This window comes from Artibeus jamaicensis, unplaced genomic scaffold (assembly GCF_021234435.1).
Source record: "Artibeus jamaicensis isolate MK-2021 breed Jamaican fruit bat unplaced genomic scaffold, CSHL_Jam_final contig_548, whole genome shotgun sequence".
NCBI classification, from domain to species: domain Eukaryota; kingdom Metazoa; phylum Chordata; class Mammalia; order Chiroptera; family Phyllostomidae; genus Artibeus; species Artibeus jamaicensis.
In genome coordinates this window covers 4,754,763-4,773,386 of record NW_026521883.1, presented here as the reverse complement: position 1 = coordinate 4,773,386, position 18,624 = coordinate 4,754,763, and the positions used below count along the sequence as shown (strand labels likewise).

The following is an 18,624-nucleotide window of genomic DNA, read 5'->3' as shown; positions in this document are numbered from 1 at the left end:
GGCCAGGTTCCAGGAGGCACTGAAGCTTACCCAAGGTCACCCAACGGCCTTGAGCCAGATCAGAAACTGCAATTCCTAACTGTGGCTCTGCTCTCTGCGCAGTCACCTGGCCCACAGCCTCCCTGGAAGGTTACTGAAAGTGAGGGACAGTAGGAAAAAGGGGGGTGCTCTGAACGTTCAGTGGTTATTACTATTCATGACCACAAAGTACACACTCAACACTCTCACTCCCCATACCCTAGGGAATATTTTTTTTATATTTGTCCCCTAAAGAAGTCTTTTTACATGCATTTTCCTAATCAGCTCCCCTTTAACTTTTTATACCACAAATATACTATCTATCTGTGTATAGGCTTTGGGGGTAATGTGTGTGTGTTATATGCCATGGAATCCGCTCTGAGTCCTGGTGACCCTTGAATGAGTTGTGTGACCCTGGTGACCCTTGAATGAGTTGTGGGCTGCTCTGGACAGCCCTGCTCAGTCCAGACTCATGCCCTGGCTTCTTTTATGGAGTCAATCGATCCCATATTTGGTCTTCTTTTCCCACTGCCTTCCATTTTTCCCAGCATTCCTGACCTTCCCGAACAACCCTGCTTTCTCAGGATGTCCCCGAAGTAGAGCAGCTCGTTTGGTCATTTTGCCCCCAGCGATGATTTAGAATGAATTTGCTCGAGGTCCCACTTGTTTGTCTTTCTGGAGGGTGTCTGTAGAGCTCTGCTCTAACCCCATGCTTCAAATGAATCTCTCTTTTCCTATCAGCCTGATTCACTGTTCAGCCTTCACATGGTACATAGTGACTGGGAATACAAGGCTGTGGGTGATCTTAGCCTTGGTGTCTAATGACACATCTTTGCTCTTGGTGACCTTTCTTAATTCTTCCATTGCTGCCATCCAAGTCTCAACCTTCTCTTAATTTCCTGGCTGCAGTCTCCATTCAAATTATGACTGAACTGAGGTTAAGTAAAATCTCTGTAAAAGCTCTAACAAATGCAATGTCTTCATTGTGCATTTCTTCTGTAGTCATAATTTTTGTCTCCTGATGTTCAAATGCAGTCCTGCTCTGGCACTTTCTTCTTTGGCTTTCATTAGAAGTCGTTTTGAATCATGGCTGTTTCCTGCCAGGAAGATGGTGTCATGCACATGCCTTACGTGATACTGGTCTCATGAAGAACACATGTGTCTTAGTGTAATGTTTATGGTAAAGTTTTTAATGGACATTTTCTCCCATGGTTATTCTTATCTTTGTTGGTGGTAAACTCTAACTTTTTGCCTTCTAAAATAAGCTACATGGTTGTGGAACGAGAGCTGGAAAGAACAGCTATTCGGGAAGAATCTGTACCCAGGAACCCATGGAAGCTGTGAGTGCCACAGCCAAGGCCCTGATGCAGCAGGGGCAGGATGAACCCGAGGGCCGGTCATGGGGAGACTTCAGAGGGTGGGGTGTGGTATAGTGTCATGGTTCTGATGTATGGTAGCAGCAGGGCACGGACTTGGCAAATCATTAACCATCCCAAATCCATTTGTAAAATGGGATAATATTTACCATCTAAGGTTGTATAAGTGTAATTTGTGCATCCTAGGTGAGAACAGGGCCCTTTGCTCAAGTCCACTGGGTGACCAAATGACAATATGTGACTCCTTCTTCTTGCTGTTTCTCATTTTTCTTCTCTTCTGGAGGGTGGGCTGCCACCGACGATGTCCCAGCTGCTGCTTTCAGCCCTTGATCGACGCTGGTCTGATCTTTTCTAAGGCCTGGTCTCATCTCCCACACTGCTGAAGGTCTTCCCAGATGCCTCAGAGTGGCAGTGTCCTGTCTTTCTCCTCAACCACTCTGGGAGCATCTTCTCTTTCTACCACTGCTGATTGGAATGCTTTGCTTCCTCATCCAATGGTTCTACCAGCTTCATTCCACAGAGAGAAGGCTCAGCACCACAGCGGCTTGGGACCTCAGTAATACAATTGTTCTGGGTTGGTCGGTTTGCGTTTGTTTTGAAACCACAGCTCTTTTCTTGTTGGACACATAATTATTCCCCAAGGAGCTGGGTTGGGTTCAAGTACAGTCACCTGTTTATGAAGAAACACTGGCCACTTTCCATTACTGGGCCTGTGATGACTTCAGCTATCATGCCACACTTTTTGATTTAAGGTGATTTTTCTTTAAGGGACTTTGTCTCCCTCTGAAATCTGGTTTCTGTCATAACTGCTCCACCTGCCATCTAAAATACCATTGTATGTTTGAATCCCGGTCATGAAAGGGGCTGAATTATTTCCTGTAGGGTTCATGGGTCGTATGCACATAGCAGCTGTTGCACATGCTGGTGGAAGAAGTTCTGCACCCATGGTTTGAAGCCAACTGTGGTTCCTATTACGGAAAGATTAAGGGTAGTGTCTGTAAAGAACTTAGAAACTTTTCAAATGAAATACGAGGGAGCCTGATCGCCTGGCTGGTCCATGGATTATCTGTCATTATGCTAGCATAGCTAGGATTTTTGGTCATGGTCCAGGTTAGGAACCCAATGTCGTGGCCTCAGAAATTCTCTTCCTCCAATGCCATCTTTTTCTCTTTACTGGATTAATACTATCAGCATACAAATATACTTATTTCTCCCATATTAAAAACAACAGCAACAGAAACTCTCTTGACCTACATCCTTCCAAATGCCTGCTATCCTGTTTCTCAGCTTCCTTTTATGAAAACAATTCATCTGAAGAGTTGTCTATATCTTCTGATTGGAATGCTCTAAACTATCTCCACTTTACACCTCTCATTCTTTCTTGAATCCTCTTTGATGAAGTTTTCATTCCTGCTACTCCCCCCAAACAGCTCTTGCAAAATTTCAGATGACCCTCACACTTTTAAAGCCAGTGCCTAATTCTAAGTCTATACTAGTGATGACCTTAGACACCACTGACCATTCCCTCATTCCTGGGTTCAGTCTTTGGTACTGGTGTCCCCATTCCCTACAGCGACCCAGTCTCGTGGCTTTAAATACCAGAGCTATGCTGATGTCTCCCAACTTAACATCTGAAACCTGGACTTTCCCCTTAATGCCAGACTTGTGTGTTTGATTGCCTACTTTATAGTCTCCTTGGGCTCATGACCCAAACTTCACATATCCACAAAAGAACTCTTGATTTCCTTTCCCCCCAGTTTGTACTTCAGCCTCCCTATCTCTTTGTTTTTCCAGTTACTCAGGTCCAGTTGCAATCACTCTTGGTTCCTCATCCAACCACCAGACTCCTATGTGGTTTTCTCTCAGAACAAATCTAGAATCTGACAACCTCCACCACTGTCACTCTGACCCCATCATCTCACCCCTGGATTACTCTGACAGTCTTCTAAATGACCTTCCTGATGGTGGAGCTGGAGCAGCCAGCAGCTAGAGGAACCCTTCTGGGATATAGGACAGGCAAGGCATCCCTCTGCTCCAAATGCTCTGATGGCGCCCATCTCATTCACAGCTAGACCCACAGTCCCTACCGTGGCCCACAAGGCCCTCATGTATGACCCTCTGACCCCTCTATCTTCATGTCCTATAACCCTCCACCTTACTCTGCTCCAGACACACTGATTGTTTGCCCCTCTTAGCACACCCCAGAACATGCGTAGAACATATCACTTGATCCTGCTTTGGGGCCTTGGGGCCTATTCCCTCTGCCTGGAATGCTAACCCCCTGGATAGCTACACGAGTCATCCCTTCACATTGCCTTCCAGTGTCTCTTTAAATGTCATTCTTCAGAAAGGCTTTCCCTAACCACCCTAAATAAAGGACAAGCCCCTCCATTACTCTCCCCCCTTATCTGGTTTTATTTTTCACCACTTCACATATCATTATTTGTTTATTCTCAGTCTCCCCATCCCTATGAGAAAAGAGGCCAAGAATAGCACCTGGTACATGGTCTGTAAAACTTGCCAAGTGAAAATGTGTCACTTACATTATACACAGGTGTTTTATCAAATACTAACTAAAAATACTGGCTTTTTTCCTATTTTTCCCCACAATGGACAAGGAGTCTGACAAACAAACACAAACCTCATTGTGCACACAGGCCACCATGTGGTGGTTACCAGAGGGGGCGGGAGAGTGAGGAGAGGTTGAAATGGGCAAAGGGGATCAATATATGGTGACGGAGGGACACTAGACTTTGCATGGTGAACGCACATTGCAATACACAGATGACATATTATAGAATTGTACACTCGAAACTTATATAATCTTATCAGTCAGTGTCACCTCAATACATTTAATTTTAAAAAAGAAAATGAGTTTGAGAAAGGGTAGGATAGTTGCTTTGAGCTCAGGTATTGCAGTACGATTTTATTACTGTCACTAGAATGAACCTAATTTGTCCTTAGAGTATGAGTAGACTGATTTTAATCGGAGCAACTGTTTATTTTTTATAAAGCCTAATTATCTAACCTGGATAAAATATAATTCAAAATTAAAACACTAAATGTTTGACTGCAGTAGGGTCTCTTGATGAAAAGGGTATTATATTTAGTTTAAGACGTAGTTTATTAGAACAAATACTAACGTTTTCTCATAAAATGTGCCATTGATTTTTTTCAAGTGGCACAAAATAATTCTATTTGGAAAGTGTTTCAAATGTTCAGAAAAAAATGTTTTCTAAAAATATTAGTACGAAAGACTTTTTAAAAATAATTATCATCCTCAAAAGCATTTACTAATAAGTCCCTGGCCAGTGTGGCTTAGTAGGTTGGAGCATAATCCCATCAACCAAAAGGTCATGGGCTCAGTCCCCAGTCAGGACACACCTAGGCTGTGGGTTTGATCCCCAGTTAGGGTGTGTGTGGGGGGTGACCAATCAATTATTTCTCTCTCATATTGATGTTGCTCTTTCTTTCCCTAAAAATCAATAAACATATCCTTGGGTGAGGATTAAAAAAGAAGAAAGCATTTACTAATATATACTGTATTTTGCCATATATGTGTACCAATGGTTTTGGCCCTAACTTTTAGGAAAACAATCTTTTATTTTAATTCAATTATTTATTTATTTATATTTAGGAACAAAACCAATTATCATATTCCAGGGTATCATTTTGCATACAGATACTGTTATTGCTTTCTAGAGTTATACTTTTAATGCATAAGCATAAATAAAAGAATTAAAAACATTTATATAGATACAGAATTAGTACTACCCATGTATAATGCACATCCTTATTTTTTCCACATCCTTATTTTTTCCTCAAAAAGTTGGGCAAAAAAGTACACATCATACATGGCAAAATACGGTGGCTACATTTTCATTGTACATGTGCTGCCTTAAAAATCACCCAATCAAATATGTGTTTAAGGGGAAACAAATGTTTGTAAGAGTCCAATAGCAACTACTGGGAGGTGCTTTAAATTGTTAAATAAACAGTGTTAAAAACAGACAGACACACAAGGACTTCTCCAAGTATGAATACAGGTCAAATTCTATTACAAAATCCAAAAAACTATTCAGTTCTTTTGAACTATTAGTGTTTTGTTGTATCAGATACAGATCTTATTAAGCAGGACATTATCTGATCCAGGGAACCTTTTTGTCCCCAGATACAGTGCTCAGTTCGATGAGATTTAGATTTCACGAAACAAATGATGCCACCATTTTCACTGATGGGTAGCAAAATAAGAAAACCAAGGGCAATGATACATGCACACTCACACACACACAGTTAAACACATGTGCTCACACACACCTAAGGAACAAATGTATGTAAGTGTTATTTGTAGTTGTCAACTTCTCTCTCGGGAAGATCGCCTTTTTCTAAAATTGTCTTTCCGAGTTTTAAAAAATATTACAACACCCTTTCTTTTATGAAGCAATGGTGATAATAGTTGGTAGTTGGTTCTTTAAAATGCTGACAAGCCTATGCCAATCTATAAAAACAACAAAAAAAAATTTAAAGATTTTATTTATTTATTTTTAGAGAGGAAGGGAAGGAGAGAAACATTAATGTATGGTTGCCTCTCATGAGTCCCCTGCTGAGAACTGGCCTGCAACCCAGGCATGTGCCCTGACTGGGAATTGAACCATGATTGTCTGGTTCACAGGCCCATGCTCAATCCACTTTTTTAAATATTACTGCTCCATGAACTCCAAAAATCCACAAATGACAACTTTCTAAAAAGCATCTTGGCTAGCTTCCCTTCTTTTTAGGAGAAAGCCAAACTCCTTCACCTAGCATTCAAAGTCTTCTACATCTTGTCTTCACGTATTTTTCTAGCTTTTCTTATCATAATGGGAACAGTCAGGCCACCAGCCCCTACCTGTCCTCACCTGCTTTGGCTGAGGTCACTGGAGTACCTTCAGCCTTAGTCCCCCTGGATCCTAGTTACTGACCTTAGCAGAGGTCATTTAACGCCCCGCTCTGTGAGGGATGTTCAAGGAAAACCCTAGGAACTTAAAGTTACTAGTCACTGAGCTGCAGCCTTCCCCAGGGTCCAAGGATCTGTTTTTGCTTCCAGCTTGGTACTCCTCCTCCCTATGGGCACTGCAGCTCTGCCTTCGATTCCAGTTTGGATGAGACCCTCAAACACTTCCCTACCAACTGACTGTTCTCAGGGGCTACAACCTGTGTCCTGGAGTCAGGCTCCACCCCCCCAGGGCCACCTGAGACTAACATGCAGCTCTGTGCTAACCATCACATGCCAGGGCCAGACCAGTGTTCCCAGAAAATGCTCACACACCCTCTCACTAGACCCCAGCTTCCTTTCCTTCCCTTCTCTACCCAACCTGCTAGCACATAACAGGCACCTTGGTCAAGACACTGGAGTTATTACTTGTGCTCTCCCAATATGCTGCTTTCCACTTACACACCTTTCCCTAGGACAGACTATCTGCCCTGGATGCTTTCTCTCTCATTCCATGCCTCCCTAAACATCTCAAAGTCTAGCTCAAACGTGCCTCCTAACAATTCATTTTCATTATTCAACAAACATTCGGAGAGGTCTTGCCAGGCATGGGGACACAAGGTAAATGACACAGGCCTTGCCTGCCCATTAGGAATCCAGTCGATCCTGAGTGAGAGCCAAAGGGGGATTATTTCCCTTCCACAAGTTAAGCATCTGAAAGACAGGGTGCACAACATTGCTTTAGGCCCCAGGGGACTCTAGAAGTATTTACTGAGAAAATAAATGGAAAGACATGACTTTAGTTAACATGCCCTCAATTTATTTGTTCAGCAAATATTTATTAAATAGCTATTATATGTTAGGAATATCATAGAATTCTGAAAAGTTAAGGCTTAAAAAGACGGACTCTACCCCACCACCTCATGCAGATGAGGGAGTCTGCCTCTGAGCACCTGGTTTTGGAGAGTGGAGGGCTGCATGCTTTGAAATAAGTTCCCTGTGCACACAACTCTATCCTTTAGAGCAAATCAGTATTCATTTATTCAAGAGAACACATCTAACTTCCTAATTTATTGGCAGTACTTACCCTTCCTAAGAGCTTATTTTTTTAACCTCTTTTTAAAAAATCCAACAATAACATTTATTGGAGGCCTACTACGTGCCAGGTAGTTGATATAGAGACTCAGAGGCAAGGTCGCCATCCTGGAAGAGCTCAATTAATTAAGGGAGCCACACCTGTAAACAGTATTGCTACAGAGCAGTGAGACAGTTCAGAGAGGCAGTCCCAGGTGACCTTCAGAATCAGAGACAGTCTCTCTCCACTAGAAGAAAATTTTCTTTGGAGTAATGGAACCCTGTGGAATGTAATGATCAGTTTTTCCTCTAGGAAAGCCCGAGTAAGTGAAAAACTTCCCACCAGCCCAAAAGAAATGGTGAGAATCTCCTCTGTGTGGAGGGTGGGAAAAGGCAGAGGGGCCCAGTGGGTGGGAAGGGCAAACACAGCTGGTCTCAGCCCTTCCTAGGGCATTTTGGGAAGGGGTGGTTGGAAGTGTTTTTATCAGAATAGATAACATCCTGCTGGTAAAGAACATCCTCGATCCAAACGCAGAAAGTGTTCCCATTATCCACGCACTTTACCCAAAGCCTGTTGCTACCTCCCAGTCAGGGTAAGGTACCCAGAGATACCCCACACACTCAGTTCCCCGGGAAAGAAGACTTACAGAGAGGCCTGGAGAAGACGGAGAAGCGGGGACAAGAGAACCCAGGGCGCTCCCCTCGCCTCCCCTGAGGTTGCTCTTTCCTTGTCATATAGTCAGTTGATGTGTGAGAACACAGACTTTAACCACTTGAAACCAAGTTACCCCCCTGCATTTATTACTTTCACCTTGTGGTTTGGCTTTCATCTCCACAGAAACTCAGAAAAGAAACCTCTTTCCATCAAAGGGAAAAAAACGTTTAAGCTTGTAATAAACACCTCCCTTATAATGTTCTAGGGTTAACTAATGCACATTTGTAAAGTGATTGCTTTACTTCTGAAGACAGGACGTTTTGATGCTCAGAAGCAGAGAAATGTGAGGTGTAATGAAAACCTGTCAGCTTCCTAGCGGTTTGAAAACAGGTGAATGATTAATTCTCTTAAGGGACTGAGAACACCAACAAGAAGACAGCCTCACAGTTTAACAATCATGAATGCTCACAGACCTGTGTGGCGGTATGTTCTCGAACTATCAGAGTTGATGGCTCTCAAAGAACTAGAGCTACAGGTGACACGGAAGACAAGCCACTGGGAAGAGAAGTCAAATGTCCCACAGCATCCCGGAAAGCGAACATGGCCGGGCCTGCTCTCGGGCCTCTGAGGTCTAGCTCCTTACATACCCCGACTGTGTGCAGACGGTCCATTTGGGTCACAGAACAAAAGTCCATGCAGGAAGGAGATGCAAATACCTCGAGGCATTTACTTAACGTAACATGACACCAACTTTTTGTCCCTGAAAATTCATTTGAAAGAATCCATTACCTTGAGCATGCGGACTTCTCGAAGGGCAATTTTCTTTATGACAGGGTCATCTTCCGATTCCAGAAACCTCTTAATGGCCACGATCTGACCAGTGTCCCTGTTTCTGCATTTGAAAACGACTCCATAGGATCCTTCCCCAATCTTCCCAATTTTTTCATACTTCTCCATCACAGAGGAATGAATCTTCTTAAAATAGATCCTCACATAGTTTGAAAATGTCGCTTGTGAAACACTGCCATGGACAGACTGCGCTGGAGCCCCCACTCAGCGACCAGTCTCCGTCAAGGCCCTAGAACAGAACAACAGCACCTGTCAAGATTTAGGAATTAACCCACAGCCTTAAAGCCTCGCCCCTCAGCGATGGCAACGTGACCAAATGACAGCCTAGAATTAGGTAACCCAATTTTAACCCTCCGTTAAATACACCCCGCAAGTTAAAATGTAACCCGTCATCCTAAAACGAACCGAGTGGTAAGGTAATCTGTCTTTTTAATGTAATATTGTAGTTCATCCGATCTAAGACACTTGAGCTGGCTGGAGGTCGAGGAAGGCTAAGGGGCTTCCCCGGTTCTAATTTCGGGTCCGATTTCCCTGCAGCAAGAAGACACCGCGCGGCTCCCCACGCGGGTGGCGGCGGGGCCGGGGCGGGGCGGAGACCCGGCCCAGAGAGGAGCCCGCCCCGCGCCCCCACCTCGCCGTCCGCCCAGGGCTCGGGCCTGGAGCTCGGCGGACCGCGGGCCCTGTCCAGCCGGCGCCGCTCCGGCCGCCGCTGACTCCGTGCGGGGGGAAGACACCGCCAGCGCCGCCCGGGCCTCCCTCCCGCTCCCCAGCCAGTGCCGCGCAGCTTCGGGCGGCGCCACGTGGCGGCCAGGCGCGCCCCGCACCGCCGGGCTCGGCCCTGCCCGCGCCTCCTTCCCGACTCGGGACTCACGGCGCTGCCCGGCCGGGCCTTGCCTGCACCTCGCCGACTCCCGTCCGCTCCTCCGCCTGCCCGGCCCGCGATCCCTATGGGAACGGGCCCCCACCCGGACTGCCCTGGGCGTAGCCGCCGTGCCCGGGCCCCAGCGGGACTGGGCCGCAGTCTTTGCTGCCGGGAAGGGCCCTGGTGGGTGGTCCTCGGCCCCTGAAGGAGCTGTTCCGACCGTGCGCCTGGGGCTCGGCACAGAGGTCCCTCGGGCCTGGAGAGGATGCCTGCAAGACTGCAAACTCTGGCAGGTCGGGAAAAACACAGGAGCGTAGTCTGCCGGCAAGACCCCTGCGCTGGGAGACCCCCGCCCCATCCCACCTTCATGCTCCTCGACAGAGCGGTTCCCACACTGCGTAACAACTGTGATTACACCTGTATTCTCTGCTAGACTATAAACGCCTTGAAGGGCGCTTCTATGTCTGTCCTGATCAGTGGCCATGGCGTCCAGTCAGTGAGTGAGTGAGTGAGTGAGTGAGTGAGTGAGTGAGTGAATGAATGAATGAATGAATGAAAATAGGGAGAGAAAGGCAAAGATGAAGAGGGAGGTATGACCGAATTTGGTTAATGTCAGCCCTTCACTCCATTAGCTTGGAGAGCGAGGGTGCCCTTGACCATTATCTTCCACGACACCCAGGCTTCTGATGCGGGGCTGGAGGCATACAGAGCCGGCCTGCCTTGTTTTAGGTTCCATACTCCCATCCTTCTCCCAACTGGCTCTTATTTTCTCAGCACAAATGCAGGAAGTTAAGAAACCTGGGGAAATTGTGAAATGTGGTAATTTGCCACGGGGTAGACTACCTCAATACCTGACCATCTCTCCCATTTCATCTGCCTAGCACTGATGTGGGGTTTGTCCTGGAATACCCGAGAAGAAAAAATTAACATACTGTCTATAAAACAGGGACCAAGTCCTGTACCAAGCGGCATGCCACTAATTGTAAATCCGAATAGGGGCCACACAGGAGTTGGAGCTGGTCGGGGGATTGGTGGCTGCTGTGACAATGGAATAGCATATGACGGCGTCCAAGGGCGGACCGGAGGACGTGTGTGAACCTCCCGGAAATTGTTTGCAAATGGCAACCACTGATGTGTGTCTTGTCTCTATGGTTTTGCGTTTTCCAGAATGCCATGTCAATGAAATTATACATTGTGTAGCATTTTGAGCTAGTTTCTTTCACTTTACATAAGTCGTTTGAGAGTCATCCATTTTGTGGCCTTTATCAGTGGTTCAACGCCTTTTCATTACTGAGTAGGGTTCCACTGCATGGATGTACCATAGCTTGTCCATCCACTCCCAGCTGAAGAACATTTGAGTTGTTTCCAGTTTGGGTGACTATAAGCCAAGCCACTATAAACATTCATGCATCGTCTTTTGTGTGAACATGTTTTCATTTCTCTTGGGAAAATAATTCTTAGGAGGAGTACTGCTGGAGGAGGAGTACAAGTATATGGTAATGAAGTAATTGCCAGAACATTTTTCCAAGGAGACCATTTTCCAAAGAGACTGTACCATTTTACCTTCCTGCCAGCAATGTTCTAATTACTCCGCATCTTTGTCAGCACTTAATATATCAGGTCTTTTGATTTCAACCATTTTAATATGTGGTTAATGGTCTGTTGTGACTTTAACTTGCATTTCCTTAATGACTAATGTTGAACAGTTTTTTATATGCTTATTTGCTATTTGGATGTTTTCTCACAAGATCTAGGAGGTTTTTGGAAATTCCTTCGGATTATCTGTGTAGACAGTCCTATCACCTGCAATTGGGGACAGTTTTAGTTCTTCCTAACTGGTATGCTTTTTACTTCTTTTTCTTGCCTTATTGAACTTGATAGGTCCTCCAGTGTGAACTCAGATAGGAGTGGTGAGAGCAGATATCCTTCTTACTGAGTTTAGGAGGAAAGCATCCGGTCTTGCACCACTAGGTATGATGCTAGCTAGGTTTCTTTGTAGGCGTCGTGGTAGACAGCTTCTAAGATGGCCCTTAATAACCCCCTCCTCTTGGTAGTCATGTCCTTGTGTGCTCCCCTTCCCTTCAGTACAGGCTTGACCTAGTGACTTGCTTCTAAGGAATGGAATATGTCAAAAGTAATGTAATATCATGTCCAAGATTAGATTACAGAGAGACTGTGATTTCCACGTTGGGTGCTCACTTGTGCTCTCTCACTTACTTGCTCTTGAGGGAATACAGATGCCATGTTGTGAGTTGCCCTATGACAAGGAACTGAGGAAGCCGACAGCTAGGAAGAACTTAGGCACTAATCCTAATTCTGTGAGGAAATGAATTCTGCCAACAACCATGTGAGTGAGCTTGGAAGTAGACTGCTCAAACCATCTGCTCAAACCATCTTTCCAGTGAGCCTTCCTATGAGACTGAGCCCCAGCTGACAAATATAAGTTAATCTTATGAGAGGCTTTCATCCAGAGGCACCTAGCTAAGTCATATCTGCATTCATGACCTCCCGAAACTGTAAGGTAATAAATGTTTGATATTTATGTTTGAAGATTTGTTATGCAGCAAATAGAACTAATACAGAGGCCTTTATTTGATTAAGTTCTTTTTAATTTCAGTTTGCTGAGGTGTTTTTTGTTTTATTTCTGTTATCCTCATCCAAGTACATATTTTCATTGCTTTTAGAGAGAGATGAAGGGGGAGAGGGAAACATTGATGTGAGAGAGAAGCATCTGTTGGTTGCCTCCCATCCACCCCCAGATTGGGGATTGTATGTACCGGCACTGGGGATCAAATCCACAACCTAGGTGTGTGCCATGACCAGGAATCAAAGCCACAACTTCGCGGTTACAGGACGATGCTGCAACCGAGCCACACTGGCCAGGGCAAGAGGTGTTTCTTTAAATAACGAATTGATGTTGAATTTTGATAAAATACTTTTCTATATCTCTTGAGATGATTGTATGATTTTTCTTTTTTGTCATATAATTTTTCTTATTTAGTCTGTTGATATAGTGAATTGTATTGATTGATTTTTAAATGTTGAACTAGCCTTAAGTTCCTGGGATGAAACCAACTTGGTGATGACATTCTATCATTTTCATACATTTACTAGAGCTGATCGACAATACTTTATTAAGGATTTTTACATTAATGCTACTGAGATATATTGATCTGTAGTTTTCTTATAATATCTTTGCCTAGTTTTGGTATCAGGGTGATACTGATCTCATAAAGTGAGTTGGGAAATACTTCCTTCTCTGTTATTTTCTGGGGATATTTATATTAAATTGGTATTATTTATTCCTTATGTATTTGGTAGAATTTGCCAGTAAAGCAAACTGAGCATGGAGTTTTCTTTATTGAAATATTTTAAATTACAAATTCTATTTCTTCAATAAAACATAAGACTATTCAGTATATCTATTTCTTTTTGAGTGAGCTTTTGTAGTTTGTGTCTTTCAAGGAATTTGCCTGTTTTATCTGCACACTTGAATTTATGAACACAAAGTGGTTCATACATAACAATTATACATTATTATCTTGTAATGCTACTCATTCATAATAACATTGCACTATTATCCTCTGAATGTCTCTAGGACACTTAGCAGTATTTCCAATGTCATTCTTGGTATTAGTAATTTTTCCCTTCTTTTTCTTGAGCAGTTTGACTAAGGCTTATCAATTGTCTTGCCCTTTTTAAGAAATAGCTTTTGATTTAATTTATTTCATCTTTTTTTTGTTTTTCAATTTTGTTGATTTCATCTCTTTATTATTTTCTTCCTTCTGCTTGCTTTGTTTTTAGCTGCCCTTTCTGGTTTTTTAGTTGGAAGCTTATACCATTAATGTTATATCTTTCTTCTTTTCTATTATAAGCCTTCAATGACACAAAGTTTCCACGAGACACCACTTTAAATGCATCCACAAAACCTTGATATGTTGTATTTTCATTTTCATTCAACTCAAAGTATATATTTGAACATTTAAATAGGTGATTTTGATTCATTTTATTTATTTATTTATTTCCAGTCCTTACCCCCTGATCCATTTTAATTTTTAATATATATTTATTGATTCTAGACAGAGAAAGAGGGAGGTGGCGTGGGGAGAACAGAATGGGTGGAGGGGGAGAGAAACATCAATGTCAGAGAAACACCGATTGGTTGCCTCCTGCACCAACTGGGGACTGAACCCACAACCCAGGTAAGTGCCCTGGCTGGGAATTGAACCTGTCATCTTTCAGTGTACGAGGCAACACTCCAACCACCTGAGCCACACCAACTGGGCTCAAAATATTTTCTAATTTCCCTTGAGACTTACAGATTATTTGGAAGTGTGTTGTTCAATTTCCAACTATTTGGGGATTTTCCAGATATTTTTCTGTTACTGATTTTTAGTTTAATTCCATTGTTTCAAGAGAAATCCCTTTTTATGACTTAAATTCTTTGAAATATGTTGAGGTATGTTTCATGGCCCAGTATATGGTATATGTTGGTGAATGTTTCTTTTAGACAATTTAAAAAAGTCTTAAAATGAGTTGGGAAAGTCCATGTGAATGCCCCAGACCTACCTCGTCTGAATCCACACCAGGCTAAAGTGATTTGGAAAACTAACGGTATGGGTCAGTACCCGAGGACCCGGGGACTGTGCCGAGCCCAGCAGTAGTTAAGGGAGGGAGCAGTTATTTACGCCTAAGGAGGCAGTGAACCAGAAACCCAGTGTATCTTGCAGCTGCACCAGTTGTTTTGTTTGGGGGAAGTTGGATTAAAATATGAGAATAAATTTGAAGGAAAGGATGCTATGGCCTCTGTACCATCAAATCGCATCAGTCCTTTTAGTTGGCAGGACTGACTGGTTTTGATATCAAAGAATTATAACTTCTATGCAGTATAGTTCTTGGGAAGCTGAGAAATGTGGGCTCTTTTTCTCAAGCAAGTGCAAAAAAACCATGAAACATTGTGTTCCACTTCCAGTGGTCTTTTATTTGCAGCTCTACGCAATCAGAGAGAATACTTCAGTGTCCCTGGGTAACACAAACAGTGCTGTGGTATTTTAATCATTTAAAAAAGCAATAGGGAGTCAGTAGAATAACACATGGTAAGAGAGGAGCCGGGATTTGAAGTCAGAAGGGCAGGATTTCTGCCTTCTCACTGGTATTTGATCTTGTACAAGATAATTATTATTGCCTACACAACCACCACCACAATAACTATCCAGTGTTTAATTAGTGCTTACCCGGTGGCAGCCATTATGCTGATACAGTATTTTACACGTGAGCCTCACCACAACCCTAGCAAAGGGGCATCAGGATGATTAATACCCTGAGGTTTCAGGTGAGGAGGGTGAGTGGTTAAGTAATTTACCGGAGGACACAAAGCCAGCGGGTTGTGCAGCAGGGATCGGAATGGGATCTGACTCCACAACCTTTGCTCCTAACCGTTCTGTTAATACTACCAAACATGGAGGGGTGGTTGTCAGGAGTTCTGAGTTCATGTACAGGGCATTGGGAGTTGGCCTGAAATACTGATCGTGCCCAAAGTAGTACCCTCCTTCTTTTTAAGCTGCCGGGAAGATGAATCTTGTCGCTGTGCTTCCTTCTCACAGTTGCTCTGTAACTTCATCTGTGTGCAGCCCTGACACTGGAGAACGAACCTCTGTGAAGCTGGGAGAAGAACAATGTGAGGCCACATCCGAGTGCTGATCCCAGGGGCGATGCTTGAAGCCGTTTTCCCACCAATTATATTTCCCATAAGGAAAAGGGAGTTGAGTCACTGTGATTTTTTAAAATGACACTATAATGCTTCTTGAGGAAATGCTTGAATTTACTTTCCCTGTTTTAAGTGAACTTGGCAAGGAAAGGAAATAGTTTCTAGGGCATGTAAAGAAAACAGTTAATAACTACCATTTAGGTGCACTTATGTTTGAGGCTTATTAACCACACTATCTTTAATCTTTAATAACAATCCCACATGGTTGGATTTATTCCCTGGCTGGGATTATTAAGTGGCCCATTTTATAAAAGAAGAAGCTGAGGCTCTGAGAGGTAGGTCAGTGGAGGCCATCCAGCTGTCCGGGGCAGAAAGCAGGTTTCAAACCCAAAGTCCACCTACTTCCAGGCCCCTGCTCTGCTGGTGGGGAATGGGGCTGTGATAACAAAGAACATCTCTGTCTTCAGATGCTCAAGAGAGCTGACAATGAGGCAGAACTGCTGGTCCAAGCCTGATACACAACCACCTAACGAGAAGCCAGGGGTCAGGACGTTCTTCCTGAGCGGCCACTGCTAAATGTTACAAACCCAGACGTGTAAATACCCTTCCCCTTATCTGGAGATAGTAAAGCCTGGTGAGTCAGTGTAAGTCCTGGAAAACAAATTTAAATAAAATATGAGCCTATCACCCTTGATTTTATATGTGGATGAAATGTTTCCATCCCTAATTACTATAACTTTGGTTATTTTCTGTGTATTTTTTCCCTTACTTAATGGGAAAAACTGCATTTTATTATACATACGGCCAGCTGTTCTTCTAAAGCACCTCTTCTTCTAAAAACTTTCCCTTCTCAGTCTTCCTTTCAAAACCTCAACACTTATTTACATTTTCAGATTTCAAAACAACCACCCAATACTTTCACCAATGAACCCAGATGCCTCCATTGCTCGGCAGTGTTAACATGAACGCCCTGGAGGGTTCATCCCCAGAGGGCGGTGAGTCAATGTATATGATGACTCTTCTTTTGGAAATAAGTCTCAGAACCTCAAGGTCTGCAACTCTTTGCCACTTTGGACAGTCGATTGTTAACCATACTTACTTATAATGCAATCTAAGTACATTCTATGCTTTTATGATTTTTGAATCATGATATTCTAAGACAAAGGTAAATTTCTGAGACAATAAATAGGAAAGAACACTAGTAACTTTCTTTTTTTAAAAAAAAATTTGTTTATTTATCTCTAGAAGGGAAGGGAAGGGAAGGAGAAAAGGAGAGAAATATCAATGTATGGCTGCTTCTGGTGCATCTCCTGCTGGGAACTGGCCCGTGCTGGGAACTGGCCTGCAACCCACGCATGTGCCCTGACAGGGAATCGCATTAGTAACTTTCTGAGCTTCAGCTTAAAGCCACAACACGGAGAAGGCTGATTGGAGAGCAGATGTTGACTGGGTGCTGACTTGTACCAGACACCATGCTGAGCACTGGAGACTAAGAAGTGACTTTCCCAGGGCCCAGCGCTCCTGCCTCCTCACCCAGGGCTTTCCTCCAGGAGCCACTAGCTGGAGAACTAGGAGGGCTGCTGTTTAAATTGTACTTTCTGCTTTTCAAAATACTTCACTAGGGTCTGTGAAGGACAGAAGGCACATCTGGCATTTGAGGAAACAGACACAGAAAATTTAAATGACGGTTCAGAGTACAAAAAAAAATAGTTCTAGGCAACAATCAAGTGTGAAAACAGTGCCTTAACTCTGAGTTGCATTCTTTCCATTTTGCTATACCACATTGTGGCTTTAAATTAGACCGCTCTAGTTATGTGGTTAAAGAAATATAAACTTGTCTTAAGAAAACCTAATATTAAAACAGAAACATTTGTGTTTACGACAAGGTGATGAAGGAAGGGAGGAGAGGACAGGAAGTACGAATTATTTGCATTTTAAAAATATTCTTCATTTTAATTAGGTTTTTCATACACATCGTTTTAGAAATGCACCCGCTTCTTGTAAGTTCTTTATAAATTTGGATATTAACCCCTTATCAGATGTACCAGCCATTATGGTCTCCCATTCTGTGGGCTTTTTATCTTGTTGATGATTTCCTTTGCTGTGCAAAAACTTTTTAGCTTGATGTAGTTCCATTTGTTTATTTTTTCTTTTGTTTCCCTTGCCTGGGGAGATATAGCTGATAAAAAATTTCTACAAGCAACGTCCAAGACTTTGCTGCCTATGCTTTCTTCTAGGGTTTTTATGGTCTCTGGACTAACATGTAAGTCTTTAATTCATTTTTAATTTATTCTTGTGTGTGATATAAAAAGGTGGTCTAGTTTCATTTTTCTGCACATTATCTGTCCAATTTCCCAAAACCATTTGTTGAATAAACTATCTGGAGCCCTTTGTATGCGCTTGCTTCCTCTGTCAAATGTTAATTGGCTATGAAGATGTGGGCTTATTTATGGGCTGTCTATTATGTTCCATTGATTTGTGTATCTTTTATGGCAGTACCATGCTACTTTGATTATTGTGGCCTTAAGTACAGTTTGATATTAGGTAGCATGATTCCTCCAACTTTGTCTTTCTTTCTTAGGGTCACTGTTACTATGCAGGGCCTTTTGTGGTTCTATATAAATTTTTGAAATATTTATTCTAGTTCTGTGAAATATGACATTAGAAGCTTGATAGGAATTGAGTTGAATCTATAGACCACTTTGGGTAGCATGGACATTTTAATTACATTAATTTTCCTATCCATGAGCATGGTGTGTTCTTCCACTTACTTGTATCTTCTTTAATTTTTATTCAGTGTCTTATAATATTGCAAAAACTCAACACCAGAAAAACAACCAGTCCAATTAAGAAATGGGCAAAGGATCTGAATAAACACTTCTCCAAAGAGGACATACAGATGGTCAATAGACAGATGGAAAAGATGCTCAACATCACTAATCATCAGGGAAATGCAAATTAAACCCACAATGGGATACCACTTCACACCAGTCAGAATAGCCATCAGCAATAAATCAACAAACAGCAAGTGCTGGTGAGGATGTGGAGAAATCACTTTTGCAGTGCTGGCAGGAATGCAGACGGACGCCGCCACTGTGCGAAGCAGTATGG

At 43.0% G+C, this 18,624-nt stretch overlaps 2 protein-coding genes across 2 annotated transcripts in view; both read right to left on the bottom strand.

Annotated features, from left to right (window-relative positions):
- CDKL1 (cyclin dependent kinase like 1) overlaps window positions 1–9,277 on the bottom strand; it is a 41,891-nt gene extending 32,614 nt beyond the window's left edge. Inside the window, exon 1 of the mRNA XM_053670074.1 lies at window positions 8,885–9,277. Within this exon, the coding sequence (XP_053526049.1) occupies window positions 8,885–9,052 (168 nt within the window). The 5' untranslated portion in view covers window positions 9,053–9,277. The remainder of the gene's footprint in view (window positions 1–8,884) is intronic.
- On the bottom strand, window positions 9,084–10,175 carry LOC119056983 (collagen alpha-1(I) chain). The gene is made up of 2 exons (XM_053670129.1): window positions 9,350–10,175; window positions 9,084–9,173 (listed from the first exon to the last, which is right to left on the bottom strand). Exons 1-2 carry the CDS (start codon window positions 10,173–10,175, stop codon window positions 9,166–9,168), a joined length of 834 nt encoding a protein of 277 aa, XP_053526104.1. The 3' UTR covers window positions 9,084–9,165.
- Window positions 10,176–18,624: the final 8,449 nt, after the last annotated feature.

Bases quoted from the DNA above. Each gene is read 5' to 3' on its own strand.
- LOC119056983 (XM_053670129.1), bottom strand. From the start codon at position 10,175: ATGAAGGTGGGATGGGGCGGGGGTCTCCCAGCGCAGGGGTCTTGCCGG.